The sequence below is a fragment of the Myxine glutinosa genome, chromosome 14 (assembly GCF_964187855.1).
Source record: "Myxine glutinosa chromosome 14, kmMyxGlut1.1, whole genome shotgun sequence".
Lineage (NCBI taxonomy): Eukaryota > Metazoa > Chordata > Myxini > Myxiniformes > Myxinidae > Myxine > Myxine glutinosa.
Window position 1 is genome coordinate 42,202,905 of NC_136274.1, and position 16,082 is coordinate 42,218,986.

Here is a 16,082-nt window from a genome sequence, read left to right on the forward strand (position 1 = left end):
CTCTCTGTCTCTCTGTCTCTCTCTGTCTCTGTCTCTCTCTGTCTCTCTCTCTCTCTGTCTCTGTCTCTCTCTCTCTCTCTGTCTCTCTCTCTCTCTCTGTCTCTCTCTCTCTCTCTCTGTCTCTCTCTCTCTCTCTGTCTCTCTCTCTCTCTCTCTCTGTCTCTCTCTCTCTCTCTCTCTGTCTCTCTCTCTCTCTCTCTCTGTCTCTCTCTCTCTCTCTCTCTGTCTCTCTCTCTCTCTGTCTCTCTCTCTGTCTCTCTCTCTGTCTCTCTCTCTCGCAAAACTCTGTCTGGCTGCGCGGTGGACGGCCTAATTTATTTGCCCGAATGATCGGAGCAGATTTTAGAGTATTTTGTCACAGTTATTCCTGTTGATGTTTCTTGCTGTCCACGTCTCTTGGTGATTTTGTGACTCGTTCTTTCTTTTGATGATTATGAAGAATGTTGCTGATTAAGAACCTTGCGAGATGATGTATAGGTGTTTCAGTCTGTTTGGACCTGTCCAATCAAATTGCTGAAACAATTAAGGCATAATTATGGGTCGAAAAAGTTAGCTATCCTTTTGGAAATAATCAATCACTGACTGAGACGTAAACTTTACTTTGTGTTTGACACACAAGATGGCGGACGTGCCTGGGATGGTCAGGTTTGATCATCCCAGGCATATCATTGTCACTTTTGGAAAGTAGCTGCACATGCTTTTCACCAACATGCTCTTGTTGCTTCTGCAACGTTCCTGCTCTTTCTTACTGTCATTATTTTCCTTGCTGGTGTTCAACCACTGCTGGAATGACTTGCCTACTCTGACTTTGGCAGATGTGCTTGCCCCAGTGGCCATTAGCCCGGCGCCATCACCCACTCCGCTCGCCTCAGGAGGTGCAGTCCAGTATGGGAGTGGTGATGGCCCCGACCCTTTTTCAGGATTAGGGGTCTCGTTGGGCCCAGCCGACACTGAGGCTGCCTGTGTGCCCGGCCCCGCTCCCCTGACCACTACTACTTGTATGATTCCCACCCCCGCACCACCCACGGCAAACGCTGATCCTTTTGCAGGTCTGATGTTCTTTTTACGGATGATAACTGCTGTTTCCACCTTTTTTCCCTTCCACTTCCCCTTCCCCAAATTTGAGATGGTTGCATCATTATTTATTTTTCATTGTCGCTACCTATTCTTGTTCCTCAGCTTCTTACTGCATTTTTTCTTTCTCTAATCTTTCATCCTAATTAACACCGCACTCTGCGACGCTCCTTCATCCCTTGCTTACCGCCAACAACAGATGCATTTGCTTCTGAAAATGGAAAGGCAGATGCACCTGAAGCTGCTGCTGTTGACGTCTTCACTGGAGATGGTCTGTTTGTTACTTGTGCTTGGCCTGTGGTTGTGGTTGTCGAGTGTGATTGTAGAAACGTCTTTTGATTCGTGATTAAATGCGCTTTTGTTTGAGCTTGTGATTTTTCGTACTTTATGCTGGAAACAGACTTTGATGTAGACATCTCGTTTTTTAAATGTTGTATCTGTGGTGAAGTTGCATCGCGAGGATGTTTTGTAATCCTATTAATTTGCAATTGGTCACCAGATTTGACACAAATACAAATTTTGATTATTGAACCTAGGCATCATACACCTACATATAATCGAACAAACGGTTTCAAATGGAGCACCTCGCCGCCATTGGAACATTTAAATTGCATTGGATGTGGCAATAAATGGGAATTGTTGCTCCCAGCTTAACCGTCTCGATGACGGAAGACGCCATTTGCATTTTTGCTGTCTCCATCCTTACCCCGTTTTGAATCCCGTACGGTCACAGGCAACTTGCTCGTTTCAATAAAATATATTTGCAAATTGGTTTGTGCATTTTATTATTTTCTCGTCCAGACAATATAGATTCCACTCGTACACTATGCAACTCGACATTTGTATTTATTTATTTAGCTGCTAAATTATTATATTTTGACAAACCTTAATGTTTGTTCTTACCCTCTCGCTTCTCACCTCCCTTGATTTACCTTTCCACTCAGATCCTTTTGCACCAAGTGAAGGTAGTGCCACGGCTCCGACGGCACTTGACCTGTTTGCTATGAAACCGTCGGATTCCGAGAGCCCGGCCGTGACGACCTCAACGACCCCTTCTCGAGCTCCTACTCCGGCTCCTCCTCTCACCGTGTCCTCCCCTCCCGGCCCTTCCTCTGCTCTGACACCGACCCAGATGGCGACTCCAACCAAAACTGCTGCAGATATTTTTGCAGGTGTTTTTATTCCTTCAGCGATTATGAAGAGCAAATCTGAATGAGTGAGAAGAGAAGGATTGTTTAATTGTAGATTTGAATCTGCACATTTACAGTAATTCACTTTATATCCATGATTTGTTGTACCTGTGTCCCTTTATTTTATTTATTTTCAATATTTTACCAATATTCCCCTTTCTTCTCTAGATGCGTTTGGTTCTTTACCTGAACAGGCTCACCCTGTTTCTCCCAGGCCAGAACCAGTTGCTGACATCCACCTTTTAACTTCAGGTAATATCTTGTAGTTATTGACTGATTCTAAATATTACTTCAAAAACTGCACATTCTTAAAGATCCATTTAATTATTTACTAGCCACCATTTGCATTGCACAAAAGCAGTTATTTTCTTCTTTATTTATTTATTTTTCTCTGTGAGAGGCCTCTTCGCCAGTGGAACAAAATTTCAATTTGACGATGTGGAAAGTTCTTCACCGTGACTCTGCTTTTGCCTTGTATTGCTTTACTCAAAATAATTATATCTACCTCTCCTGTTTGTATTTTATTCTTTTTATTTTTCTTTAAAGGGGAACACAAACACAATTCTTTTTCTTTCTGAAAACCATTGAAAATCATTAATCAAAGTCCAATTTGAATGGTATTTTTACTTGTGAAAGTCGAAGATTTTTCAAATATTGGTTGGTCTTGTGCATTATTATGTCTGTCTATTTGTCTGTTTGTCAATCGCCTACAGGTCGCAAGTTTTAACCGATCTTCACGAAATTTAACCACATGATAGAGTTGGTCATAAGGAAGAAGTCTATTGATTTTGAGATCAAAAGGTCAACTTAAGGTCAAACTTCCAAAATTATCAATTTTCATCCTATTATCTTGAAAGTTGAACAGCAATTACAGAGTGCATCATTGAATTGGGAAACAAACTATTTTTGAGGTCAAAGGTCCACAGTCCACTCGAGGTCAAACTTCTCCTATCAATGTTCATCTAAAAAATCAAAGGCTTTGATTAAGATCGTCAATTATAATGTTAATGGAATGGACAATTTTATGTATCCATGGCAACTTTTTATTTTGGGAAGGGTGGATTTTGCAAGGATCATGCTCTGCATGACATTTTCTTGTTTTGATTTTTTTTTTTTGCCAATCAAAGTATCGAAAATAGCCATAGAGTATCGATTTTCGATTTTTGCCAGTGGCGTCACACCATTAACTCACCTTGATCCAAATGGCGGATTTACATGGAGAAATGGTGCATTCCGAGCTAGGAATCCAATACTCTGTCATCAGCAACTCTGAAGGTTATCAGTATGTTGAAACTGATTAGTGGGATTTTGAAGAAGCTATTGAAGACAAAATTAGTGTTGGAAATGCTTTTGGGGGAATTATAGATCCAATTTCTTTTGAGCCTTGTGCGAGCAAATCAGATGAAGATGGTGTTGGTGAAGATGGCGGTGTTGTTGGTGCAGATGAAAACGCTGGTCGAATGTTCACTACAGATTGGTAGGTTTGTCTTTCCGTTAAATTGACTGTTTATCAGGGATTTTGTATTAATTGATAAATAAAATCAGTTATATTTAACTCCATAAGAAATATGGCACGGACATTATGCGGAACGAACTCGACACCTGTACCGACCGCTCAGGCACACGGTTGAAGGGGGATTGTGGAGGAGGGAGGGTGTGGGAAGGTAGTGGGTATTGTGGGGGTAATTTGGGGTTGGGGATGGAGTGGGTGTGGGGTGGTTTACTAATAGGATAACTGCCTTATTCGTCAGGAGTACGCTGTGGCATACTCTCGTGAGATCTCGCACGATCCCGCTGCAGGTGCAAGAGCATATATACTGAGACGCAATAGAAACTTACCACTTGTTTTGGAATAGCATAAAATTGTCATGGTTCAAAATAAGACAACACAACAATTTGGACACAACAATTTCATCAGCAGAGTTGTAGAGGGTGTTTCTGTGCACCAGGTTCGATATCGTCTGGTGTGTGCACCCAATGCGACGTGCCACCTCACGGTAGCTCAGCCCGCATTCCAGCATGCCCAGGGCACGCTGCCGTTGATGACTTGACAATCATGGCATGTTGACAGAAATGTTCATTTTGCACTGGCGTTTACAAGGCCAATATCCAGACATCACGTGCTGCTAATTAAAATCATCACATACCCCTTGAGCAATCGCTAATGGTCAAAGCAGGTGTTACGCACCTGGGCCATGAAGAGAACGACTCAAAGGTGACGTGACCATGTGTGACTGATTTGTCTGTAGGGGGTACACTGACTTGCCAAAATAAGTGCACATATTACATTTTTGCATTGTGATTACTGGTAATTTAAGATCGAAAAAGTGATAAGTTTCTATTGCGTCTCAGTATATATTGTTACGTTTGTAGGGGTAGAGGATGAAATACCCTAGTACAGATAGGATTGTGTAGTATTAGCATGGACCGCGTGCGAGTAGGAAGCCAATCTCGATGCAAGTAGAAAAACTGTGAGCTTAAGATTGTTTACGTGTCTTCACGTGGGGGGTGGAGCATGTGTTAACTAGGTAGGGTTAAGATTAGTTTCTCCGTATGTGATTGCCTCCTGTGATTTTACAATTGTGGTGAGCCAGCCATAAAACTCTCCAATATACCACAACAACCGACATAGCTTTGACAGAAACCCGAACTTTCTCCGAGCAGAGCCGAACGTTTACGATCGACAAGTAAACCCCGCCCCACCAACCGACTAAGGAACAAGGCCACACCCCCAGAGTGGGACGAGGGGCGTGGAAACTATTGTAACTGGCAGACCACATCCCGAGCTTTGTCATTGGTCAAGCTCGACCATGGAGCGATTGAGTGGAACTCGGCGATTGGTCAGTGTGACGTTAGACCGGAGGTTCGAGCAGGAGAAAAGAAGAAAAGGCGTCTCTTTGTCTCTCTCTCTCTCTCTCTCTCTCGTGCTGGCTTTGTGGCGGGCGGTCGCTTCTTCTCATGTGCGCTCGTACGGAGAACTGTTGGGAGCTCAGATAACTTTTGGCAATGTTGGAGGAGGGGGTGTTGTTGTCGGTGGTGCTCTTCGGAGACATAGGAGGTCGCGAGCAAACCGGAGGAGGCTGTTCTGTCTGCTTGCTTCATCCTGGCCATGGGCGCGACTCCATGCCAGCTTCTGCGCTTCCCACGCGGTGGCTCGGTGTTCCAACGACACCCGGCTCCTAAAGGCCATTTGGGATGCAAAGCTGAGTACCAGCCGGCTTAAAACATTTATTTTGATTTAATCTTTCTCCTTGTCTGTTTTGTGTGTGAGTGGGTTTCGGATAAAACCCCGTGAGCTCCATGCAGGTGAGCACCTTGGATCCGTCTCGTGCCTGCCAAAACGTACCACCAGTATTCGGTTTGACTGCGTCGGAGGGGTAGAGGATGAAATATCAACGCGGCCAAACTGAATATTGGCGGTACTTTATGGGAATGAATTGGAGGATAAATTCTAATTGAAAATCCAATGAGTCAATAATTAACCTTAATTTTCTCCATTGACTTCAATGTTAAATTTTAGTGTGCTTCAGATCCCCCATTCTCCTACTACTGGTGTTCGATTCACCACTCAAATAGCCCATGTCCATATGCTGATGGCTCTGCAGAGATCGTCTTACAATTTCGATTGACGGTTGTTTCTTCTGTTTAATCATGGGGGCTTGATCATCCTCTCTCAATAGTGGTTGATGACTGCAAGACCTATCCATCTCTGTTTCATAACAGTTTTCTGCAAAATGTCCTCTTTAAACAGGATTTGTTTAAAAATTGTTTGTTCTTCGTGGCTGAGGTAGCGTGTACCGTAGGAGGCGCACTGGAGAGCATTTGTTCAAATTTGCTATCATTCGTGCAGCGTAGGCTTGATGCCATCTGCATTCAAATTCCTTGTGTGTCTTTGTGTACAGCAAGGTGGTTGCTCGGTAATGTTGTTCGACTGTCGCATCACAACCCCTTTTATATTTATCAATTTGTTTCAGATGTACTCTCCCCTCCGTCAAGAGGAACTTCTCCACTTCCTGATGCAGCACTTTCAACATCACTGGTGCCTGGTGAGGCCACTGGGCGTCGACGCAATGCTAACTTGCTTCCGCACGTACATGCTGTCATATGCTTGCTTTCACCTGCAATCGGCTAAATTATGGGGGGAGGGGGTTCAATCGGGTTCAATCACTGCCTGAAATAATACAACGGATTATCAAACTTTTAATATTTTTTGACATAGATAGAGTTAAAGAAAACAGAAAAAGTTTGATAATCTAAATTGCACTGGGAACTTCATGGGATGCTATGCTACTATAGATCATTCTGGAAGGTGCACTGGTTATTGGGTCCCTAAACCTCACCGATCTTCCTTACCCCTTCACTCACATTAACAGCAGAGCCTTTGAGCACCCCCACACCTGCCTCCCCAGCCAAGTCCGAAGTGTGTATAGATCTTCTTGGAGGTGGGTGTCGGTTTGTTGCACCCGTTCTGGTTTTGTCCTTCCTGTTATTGTTTTGTCCTTCCTGTTATTGTTTTGAATCAGATGTGCCCCATTCCAAAACTTTTTAAAATATCTGATTCATTAATTACCAATAGCCTCTCCTGAGCCTGGTGTTGGCTTAGCGGTTAGGGTGCTGGCTTGGGATCCTAGGATCCTGGGTTTGAATCCCGGTCGATCGCTGAATTAACGCCAGGGGGGTTGACTCAGCCTGTCATCCTTCTGAGGTCGGCAAATTGAGTACCGGTTCACTGGTAATTCCCTGTGTGTCGCAAGGGGTGACTAACAGGGTTGGCGACAGGAAGGGCATCCAGCCATAAAACATTGCTTCAAAAAGGGGACCACAGTGCCCAAAAAAGGCCAACCCCTGCTCTGCAGGAAAAAATGGCCTCTAAAGGTGGTACTCATCATTCCCTCTGATTAACATTTATTTTGAATAATGTCAATTAATCCCAAACTTGGTAAAAGGCGAGACATTGTTGTGATTTATCTTAACTTGGACAACAACTCTGCAGTAATTGGTTTAAACTTTTAAAATGATTCGAGTCTTCCATAGTTATTACGCCATGCACGCGAAGCAAAAAGCAGGGTGAAGCAATTGGTTCACGTCTGTCTCTGGCTGTCTGTCTGTTTCTCTGGCCTTCTGTGTAAAAACATCAGTTTGATCGAGGAACAACTTGATTTAAATTGAAAATTATATTTTGAACACAAATCGGACCACGAGTCGGAAAATGAACCTGTTTTAGTTCAGCAATACTTTGCCTCTGAATTGGTCCTGATCGCACATGCCATTGCAGAGAGGAGTGAGATAATTTTTCCGCCTGTCTGCCTGTCTGCCAGTCAAACAAAATTTAAAATCATTCCAAACAGGAAACTTGCTGTTTTAAAAACGCCATAAAGGACACAAGCGACAGGCACGAATAACTAATGTGACATGTTAAATAGGTGGTGTAATAGATGCTGCATCAATGGTGGTAAACTTTCGGATTTCTGTTTTCTACGACCTTTTACAATCCTTATTTTATTTATATTGAATTATACCGTAGAACATTAATTTATTTATTTTTATTTTTATTTTTTTATATACCGTAGAACATGAGTTGACTTTCCAGCACTTTCAAAACCCCTCCGTTTGGCAGTACTCGGCCAAAATATTACGGCATTTTACCTCATCCCGACCAAACAAATTTTCCACTCATAGACCCTGTCATTGTTTCTTGAGACAGTGCAGTGTAAGGTGATCTATAAACTCTCTCGTTTTGCTTTCATAGTGGTACAATTAATTTACGGTATTTCTGTGAGACGTCAGAATCTTTGCCTTGGCTATTATTGTAGAATACTCTCCAAACCAAAAAAACAATATGATTATACTTGTGACCGTTTAATGTTTCTTATCGATTAAAAAAAATAAAAAGGCCACGTGAACCTCATCTTACAGCGTGTACAGTAAATGCTGTTTCTTATCAGTCCCCGACCAGTTTCACCAGAAGGGACTGACTCTAGATGTGCTCTCCGTCTGTCTATCTATCCCACCTTTGGTTTTCTAGTTTTTATTATTCTGTCCTGTGCACAAATTCACAGAATTATTTTAAAATAAGTTTAAAATCTTCCTTTCAGAAGCCTTTACAGCTGCTGTAGAATCACCTGCTATTCCTCCGGCTGCTTCGCTTCCTACTTCCAGTGCTGATCCTTTTTCAGGTGAGCCTCAAATTCTTCTTCATTCGTTTAAGTCACTAAGGGCATGGACATTCCCACTCACTTCATTACGAGCCCGTACGCTATTGAAAGGCAGCCACGGAAACAAAAGAACGGACATTCTTCCGTTCAAAGTACCGCTTCGGTCGTGGTGTTTGCAGCGATTGGCTCTTCACCTCCGGCTACGACGGCGCTCAGCCCTCAGCCGGCTTCGGTGGAACCTCAAACGTCCCTGGTCCCTCAGGCAGTCGACCTGGATCTGTTTGGTGGGGCGTCTCCCACTCCAGTGGATCAGAGTTCTGGTAGGTGGTGTTGGTTCTCATTACGTAAATATTTTTAATTTGGAATTTTTAGTTTCTCCAAAAAGTGAATGAATAGTTAAGATGGAGATTCCTTTAAGCGGGATAAAACTCCATTTGGATCAGAGAAGAGAAACTCTTGTTTGCAAGTCTCAGGCATGATCTGACCTAATCACTGAATGAATGAATAACCTTATCTGGAGATTGATTTATTGCGATCACCGTTACCTTCGCATTTCCTTTAAATGATCTGTAATGGAATTTATCCAAGACCTCATTCACAGAAGTGAGGCTTTATTGAAATCGATCTTCCACGTCCTACACAGATAGACATCAATCTCATTAGTCCTACAAAGCATATAAAAGCATATATATACGTAGTGTGTTCAAAAAGTATCCGACCTTTATTTTTCGTGCGTAAAAAAAAAAGAAGCTAGGGAGGCGTTGATTGGTGCACGTATGTAGGCGATCCTAATGCGCACGCGTGAATTTTTTCCCACCTGCAGAAGCTGTCATTCGACGGCAGACCGCCGATGAGTGAGGACATGTAAGTGAGCGCCGTCGGATTTTCGTTTTTGACAAAATGACGGAAAAACTTGAACAACGCTACTGCATCAAATTTTGTGTTTTTTGGCCTCGGGGATGTTGGATGCTTCCATTGTGATGACTGCAACTTGGTTTCTGGGTCATACCCATAAACCCTGGACTCATCGCCAGTGATCACTGTGTTGAGGAAGCTGGGATCGCTGTTCACAGTCTCCAGCATGTCCTGTGCGATCTCCAAACGGAGTTGCTTCTGCTCAATCGTTAGCAGCTTTGGTACGAACTTCGCTGAGATTCTCCTGAAGCCCAAATCCTCCTTCATAATGGAATGAACGGTGTTGAATCTTGCGGATCGTTTCCACTTGGGAATCGCCAAGCTTTACACAAAATTTGATGCAGTAGCGTTGTTCAAGTTTTTCCGTCATTTTGTCAAAAACGAAAATCCGACGGCGCTCACTTACATGTCCTCACTCATCGGCGGTCTGCCGTCGAATGACAGCTTCTGCAGGTGGGAAAAAATTCACGCGTGCACATTAGGATCGCCTACATACGTGCACCAATCAACGCCTCCCAAGCTTCTTTTTTTTTACGCACGAAAAATAAAGGTCGGATACTTTTTGAACACAGTAGTAAATATATATATATATATATATAAAAGGTAAAAGCTTTCTTACTCGTAAGCCAGCAATTAGTCTTCTTGCAAAGATCAACCAACACTCATCTCTGTATCCCATTCACCGCTCTCAGCGCACCGAGCGTTTGCCTATAAATAGCCATGCGAGATGTATCATGCCTCCGAAGCATCTTCTTCTTCTTCATTTTCATCACAATCTCCCTCCGTTAAGAATCTTGGCCAGCAGGTATAAAAGGCCGATATCAGCGCGTAAAATCTACCAACCAAAATGCGTAAGTTGTTGACAGAGCCTGCCCGAGCGAGTGCGATGTACCCCGTCAGCGCTCACGCCCCCAACGCTCGGTAGCGGCAGATCCCCCTCTTCGGACGTTTTACTCTGAGGACTCTGAAGGCTCCCATGCACAGGTGACACCCCCACGGGGTCCAAAGTGGCATTCCCACTCGCCGTATTGTCCGCGAGCGAATCCCACCTGGCGGGGGAAGTCGAGTCGGCCTCGGCCGGTACACATGCCAGGCTGCCGGTCAACCTCTCCACAAGGTGCGAGATGCCAGACCGACATGGTGGTTTTTCTGCCGTCGGCCAAACGAACATGCGCGTATTCCGGATTTGCTTCCAATATTTCCACGCGGTCAATGAGCGGTTCATATTTTCTCTGTCTGACCGCTCGCTTAAGGAAAGCCGGAGCTGGCTCGGCCAACCATGAGTGTAGAGGCTGCCCGCTAGAACTACGGTGCTGGTACTTGAAGAATCGCTCGTGAGGGGTGGCATTAGTACATAGCAGGGACCTGATTGCTTCTGGCAAAACACGCTCCCACATGTTCGAAGTCATCCCGTGGGTTCGCAGAGCCATAGTAACCGCTCTCCATATAATCCCATTGTAACGTTAAATCAACCCGTTCCCTTGGGGATTGTACGCAGTGGTGCGGCTTGAAGCAATACCCCGCTCAAGGAGAAATTGCTTGATTTCGCGAGATAAGAATGCCGTCCCCCGTCACTGTGTATGAATGCACGATAGCCGAACATAAGGAACAACTGCCGAAAACATCGGATTACCGTAAGAGACGACATGTCCGAGCACGAAAATGCCAACGGGAATCGTGAATACTCGGCAACTACCGTTAGAAGGTAGCGGTGCGCGTCGCCGCAGGCCAAGGGCCCTTTGAGGTCGATGTTCAGTCGCTCCCACGGCCGTCCAGTGTGTATCAACGTACCCATAGGAGGCTTGTAAAAACTCGGCTTGTGTTCCGCGCAAACTGGGCACGAATATCGTCGATGGATAAAGGTAATTTCCTGCTCCGAACCAAATGGGGCATACGGGAGATGCCCGGGTGACAACGCGAATTATGTATGGTACGTAGACCGTCATTCCGGAGCAGATGGGCCGAGACGAGGCGTCGGCTGCACGGTTATCCTTTCCCAGTCTGTACACGATATCAAAGCTATAGTCCACCAACTCTATGCGCTAGCGTGCGATCTTCTCATTCTTAATCTTTTGAGAGTGTTTCCTGTCGTACATAAAGGCAACTGATTGCTGATCCGTGATTAGTTGAAAATGCTTCCTTCCTCCCTCCCCCTCCCCCTCTCGGTTCAGTGTGACCGCGATGGTGCAATCTGACGCATCCGTCTCCACCAAGAAAGGGACCGTCTCATCGATGGACAATGGCACCAGCTATGTCATCCTTCAGTTGTTGAAAGGACGTTTGAGTGGCCAAGGTCAACGGAAATGTTTTGCACTCGACGAGAGGACGTATCTTCTCAGAGAAACGTGGGACACACTGGGAGTAATACGCAAACAACCCCATCACTCGCTGCTAAGTCGAGTAGGGGCTGAAGTCGCGCCGAATCGGGCTGTATCTCCCCTCCGGACACAGTGTAACCCAAAAGATCTATAGTTCTCACGGAGTAACTGCATTTGGCTTCGTTGAAGGTCGAGTGGTATTTCCGGGCCACCTCCAAGAAGCGGCGCAGATTAGCATCGTGATCTTTCTGGTTCCTGCCGCACACAGTGACATTATTGACGTAAACAAATACATCCTTCAATTGCTCATTTGATAGGATATCATCTATTGCCCGTTGAAAATATGCAACCCCGTTCGTAACCCCGAAGGGGATTCGACGAAATTGGTACAGCCGCTGACCAGACTTGAAGGCCGTGTTGGGGTGGCCGGCTTCTCGTATAGGGATTTGATGATAGGTGCTCCGAAGGTCCATCGTACTGAAAACTCGGTATTTAGATACAGACCGGACCATGTCATCCTTTCTAGGAAGTGGGTAGGCATCGAGTTGTGTAAAGCGATTAATCGTTTGTGAGTAGTCGATGACCATGCGTTTGCAATGATTAGCGCCATTGACAACCAGCACTTGAGCCCGCCATGGCGATCAACTGGATTTGATGACTCCCTCAAGTAAAAGATGTTTAGTCTCATCAGCGATAAACTGAACATTGGGCTGCGAATACCGCCTAGATTTCACGGTCACGGGGTGACAATTAGGTGTTAAACTCAGGACCAGCGGGGGTGGTTCGATAGCCATCTCCGCTAAGTCGCATACCGAGCCCGGCGCGGCGCCTTCTGAGAGAGTATGAGTATGAGCCCTGAACTGCATTTCTCGACATTTATGCCCATTTCAAGAAGTTGTGACCGAGAAGCACATCAGAGCGCAGATTCCAAAACACCATTAACTTCACATCCTAGTACATAACATCATTGGCAACCAGCTTAACTACACAGAATCCTCGTGATCGCTGCCACAAAGTCCCCGAAGCCTGTATATGCATTGCGTTGCCCCAACAGTGGGCCATCCGTGTCGTTTGAGATGCTGGCTGATGTAGCTCCTGTCGCTTCCAGTATCGATCAGCGCTTCCACTGACTCGCTGTTGATTTCCACCGGAATCACAGCCCGCGCAAGGCCGCTCGGAACTCTCCGCGAGCCCAAAGACATGCGTGCTCCAGCGAGCGTCGTCCGTCAGGCTTTGGTCGACCAACAGACCTTGGCAAAGTGACCTTTCTTCCCACAGTTATGGCACATCATTTCCCAAGCAGGGCATAGCGAGCGGGAGTGGCGGCGATTTCCACAAAATAAACATTTGGCAGTCTGACGTGCTTCTGACGTGCTTCTCGACCCCTGCCCCTGCAGGAGTCACCACGGTCACGGTGATTGGCTCGCTCTCCTCATCATCCAAGCCCTCTCTGCGGGAATCCTGGCTCGCAAGAACCCACGCTCGGCGGCAGATTCACCGCGATAATCAGCGTAGGCCGTAGTGTCAGCAGTTACGAATGGCCGGCCGTACATTTCAGATCTGACTTGTGCCGATTGGAGGACCCGGGCTTGGTCGAAAGCTGTTTTGAAGGTCAGTGTTTCGTTCTCGAGGAGACGCTGGTGGATCGTGGGAGACTGGAGCCCGGTTATGAAGGTGTCACGTCCGAGATCATCCGTGCCCTCCAAGGCCACACGATCCGGGACTGCACAGTCTTTGCCAAGTTGCCGCAAGACCTGAGCGTATTGATCCAGCGATTCCGCAGATTCCTGCCTGCGCGGCGCTAGAAGATGTCGAGCGTAAATCGTGCTTCAAGGTTTAACATAAAGGGCTGTCACGGTCTCCACAGCTTCCGCATAGGTCGTGCAGTGGGAGACTTATTCGTAGACCGTGTGAGACACGTTGCAGGACAAGCCGTTCAGTCTCTGAGGATCTGTGATATCCGGGACAAGAGCCGTATAGAGCCCCAAAGAATGAAGCCAGTGTGTCCACTGTCCGGCAGCATCGCTCACATTCGGATCACCGCAAAAGTGTTCCAGTTTGATGAGCTTGTCCATGTCCTTGTACGTCTCGGAAGCGATTTCAATAAATTGTAATGGAATTGATCCAAGACCTAGATCACAGAAGTGAGGCTTTATTGAAATCGAACTTCCACATCCTACACAGATAGACATCAATCTCATTAGTCCTATTTTTTTTATTTTTTAAATTTTTGTATACTGAATCGAGACTCGTGAAAGAGCTAACATTTATTTCACAAACGAATCAACCAGACAAACAAAATATATAAAAAGAGGGAGCAGAAGACAAGATGGGGAGAGAAGGGGAAGCACACAAACACAACATTTGAGAGCAGGGAGAAGTGTGGGAGGGTTTGAGGGGAGGAGGCGTGGGAAGGGGGGGGGGGGAGAGGTATAAAACACAAGGGGACCAAAGACTTCCAGGACAGAAGTTGGTATTTCAAAAAAAAAAAAAGTGTAGGATTTTCGGTGAAATTAGCGGGGGTAGAAAAGATCAAGGTTTTGGATGGGGGAAGATAAGAGATGGTGGTGAACAGCTGTTTTAAAGACCTGGAGGGTGGAGTGGGATTGAAGAGAGTGAGGGAGTTTGTTCCAGAGGCGGGAGAAAAGAGGAGTGAAGGTGAGCAGAAAGTCTTGATTTCGGCAGTTTAACCATAAGAGGGTTGCAGGCAGATCTTGTGCGACCTGAAGGAATATTTGGGGGACAGAGCCCAGAGAGAGCTGGGGGGGCAAGGCCAGAGAGGAGTCGGTAGAAAACGGAAAGACCACCAACCTGCCTGCGGTGAGTGAGTGAAAGGCCCTTGGAGTTAGCTTCATCGTGGGAGATTCCAATGATTCTGAACGCTTTGGTTTCAACAGCGTGAAGACGAGCTAGGTGTGAGGCAGGAGCACCAGACCAGAGGGGAGAGCAGTATTCCATAGAGCTGCGGATGAAAGCCTTGTAAGTGGTGAGGAGCTCAGGTGTACCAAGGAAGGACTTCGCACGACGGAGGATGCCCAGTCGACGACTGGCTTTGGAGGCCAGATTTGAAATGTGGTTTTCCCAGGAAAGATCATGGCAGATAGTGAGACCCAAAAGCTTGAGTGACAGAACTTCTTGGAGAGGATTATTCAGAAAGTGGATGGGAGGGTTGTCCAGTCGGTCTTTTCGGAGAGACATTGTAAGAGTGTGAGATTTGTCAGGATTGAAAGACATGTTCCACTTGTTTGCCCAGTCTGTGATTTTGTCCAGGTCTGCAGAGAGTGAGGAGGTTGCAGACTGCCGATCTGAGGGATGAGGAATGGAGCGACAGAGAGTAGAGTCGTCAGCAAAGAGATAGAGAGGATTTTCAAGAGAGTCAGAGAGATCATTGATGAAGACCAGAAAAAGCACAGGGCCCAGAACACTGCCTTGGGGAACTCCAGCCTGAACAGGAAGAGGAGATGAGAGAAACCCATTCAGGGCCACACGTTGACTACGACGAGAGAGGAAGTCCGCCAGCCATGCGTGGAGATTTCCATGGATACCAAAGGAGGAGAGTTTGGTGAGCAGAGCGGGGTGCCAGACCGTATCGAAGGCACGTCAAATGTCAAGGGAGACGGCTCTAATTTCCTGTTTGGTGTTGAGGACCTCCATTCATTGTTGAGAAAGCAGAAGCAGCATGTCCAGAGTAGAGTGACCAGGTCTGAAACCAAATTGATGGTCAGAGATCAAGCCATTGGAGAAGAGGAAAGATTTCATATCTGAAGCAATGATGGATTCCATGACTTTGCTGATAATTGGGAGAAGGCTGATTGGTCTGTAGTTGCTAGGATCTGTTTTTGCACCTTTTTTGTGCAAAGCGGTGATGTTGGCTGATTTCCAAGCAGATGGCAGATGACCTTGAGCAAAAGAGAGGGTGAAGAGAACAGAGAGAGGGAGTGAAAGAGCGGAAGAACATGATTTTAGGACCCGTGGGCTGATGCCGTCAGGACCAGTTGCAGAATCGGAGTCGAGGGTTGACAGAAACTTTTCCACCTTGTCAGGAGGAAAGGACACAGAGTCCAGGAGCAGCTGGGTACGACTGGGTACGGTGGGTACAGAGAGGGATGGGTTTGGGACACAAGATTTAGAGGCAAACACAGAGTTGAGGCATTCAGCTTTTTCACGTGCGGAGTCAGCCGTGTAGCCATTTGAGGTGAGGGAGGGGATGGAGGGGGAACAAACACCAGAAACAGATTTGACCAGACGCCACCAGGATTTGGAAGAGGGAGACAGATAAGAGAGTTCGGTCTTGAGAACGGTGAGATATTGTTTCCTGGCTCTCCTGAGGGTGGACACACACTTGTTTCGGGCTTTGTGAAAGGAAATGAGATTTCCTTCCGTTGGATTTGCTTTCCAGGAGACGAAAGCAAGTTGTTTCTGGGCAACAG

At 46.1% G+C, this 16,082-nt stretch overlaps 1 protein-coding gene across 5 annotated transcripts in view; it reads left to right on the top strand.

Moving 5' to 3' along the window:
• Window positions 1–16,082, top strand: part of LOC137439736 (phosphatidylinositol-binding clathrin assembly protein-like) — a 68,808-nt gene that overhangs the window by 40,055 nt on the left and 12,671 nt on the right. For 3 of the 5 annotated variants that reach the window (XM_068135780.2, XM_078768225.1, XM_078768227.1), the window contains exons 13-18: window positions 2,019–2,246; window positions 2,433–2,516; window positions 6,239–6,310; window positions 6,638–6,706; window positions 8,360–8,440; window positions 8,599–8,739. In XM_068135780.2, the coding sequence (XP_067991881.2) occupies window positions 2,019–2,246; window positions 2,433–2,516; window positions 6,239–6,310; window positions 6,638–6,706; window positions 8,360–8,440; window positions 8,599–8,739 (675 nt within the window). The remainder of the gene's footprint in view (window positions 1–2,018; window positions 2,247–2,432; window positions 2,517–6,238; window positions 6,311–6,637; window positions 6,707–8,359; window positions 8,441–8,598; window positions 8,740–16,082) is intronic. The other 2 variants (XM_068135781.2, XM_078768226.1) reach the window with 2 other exon arrangements.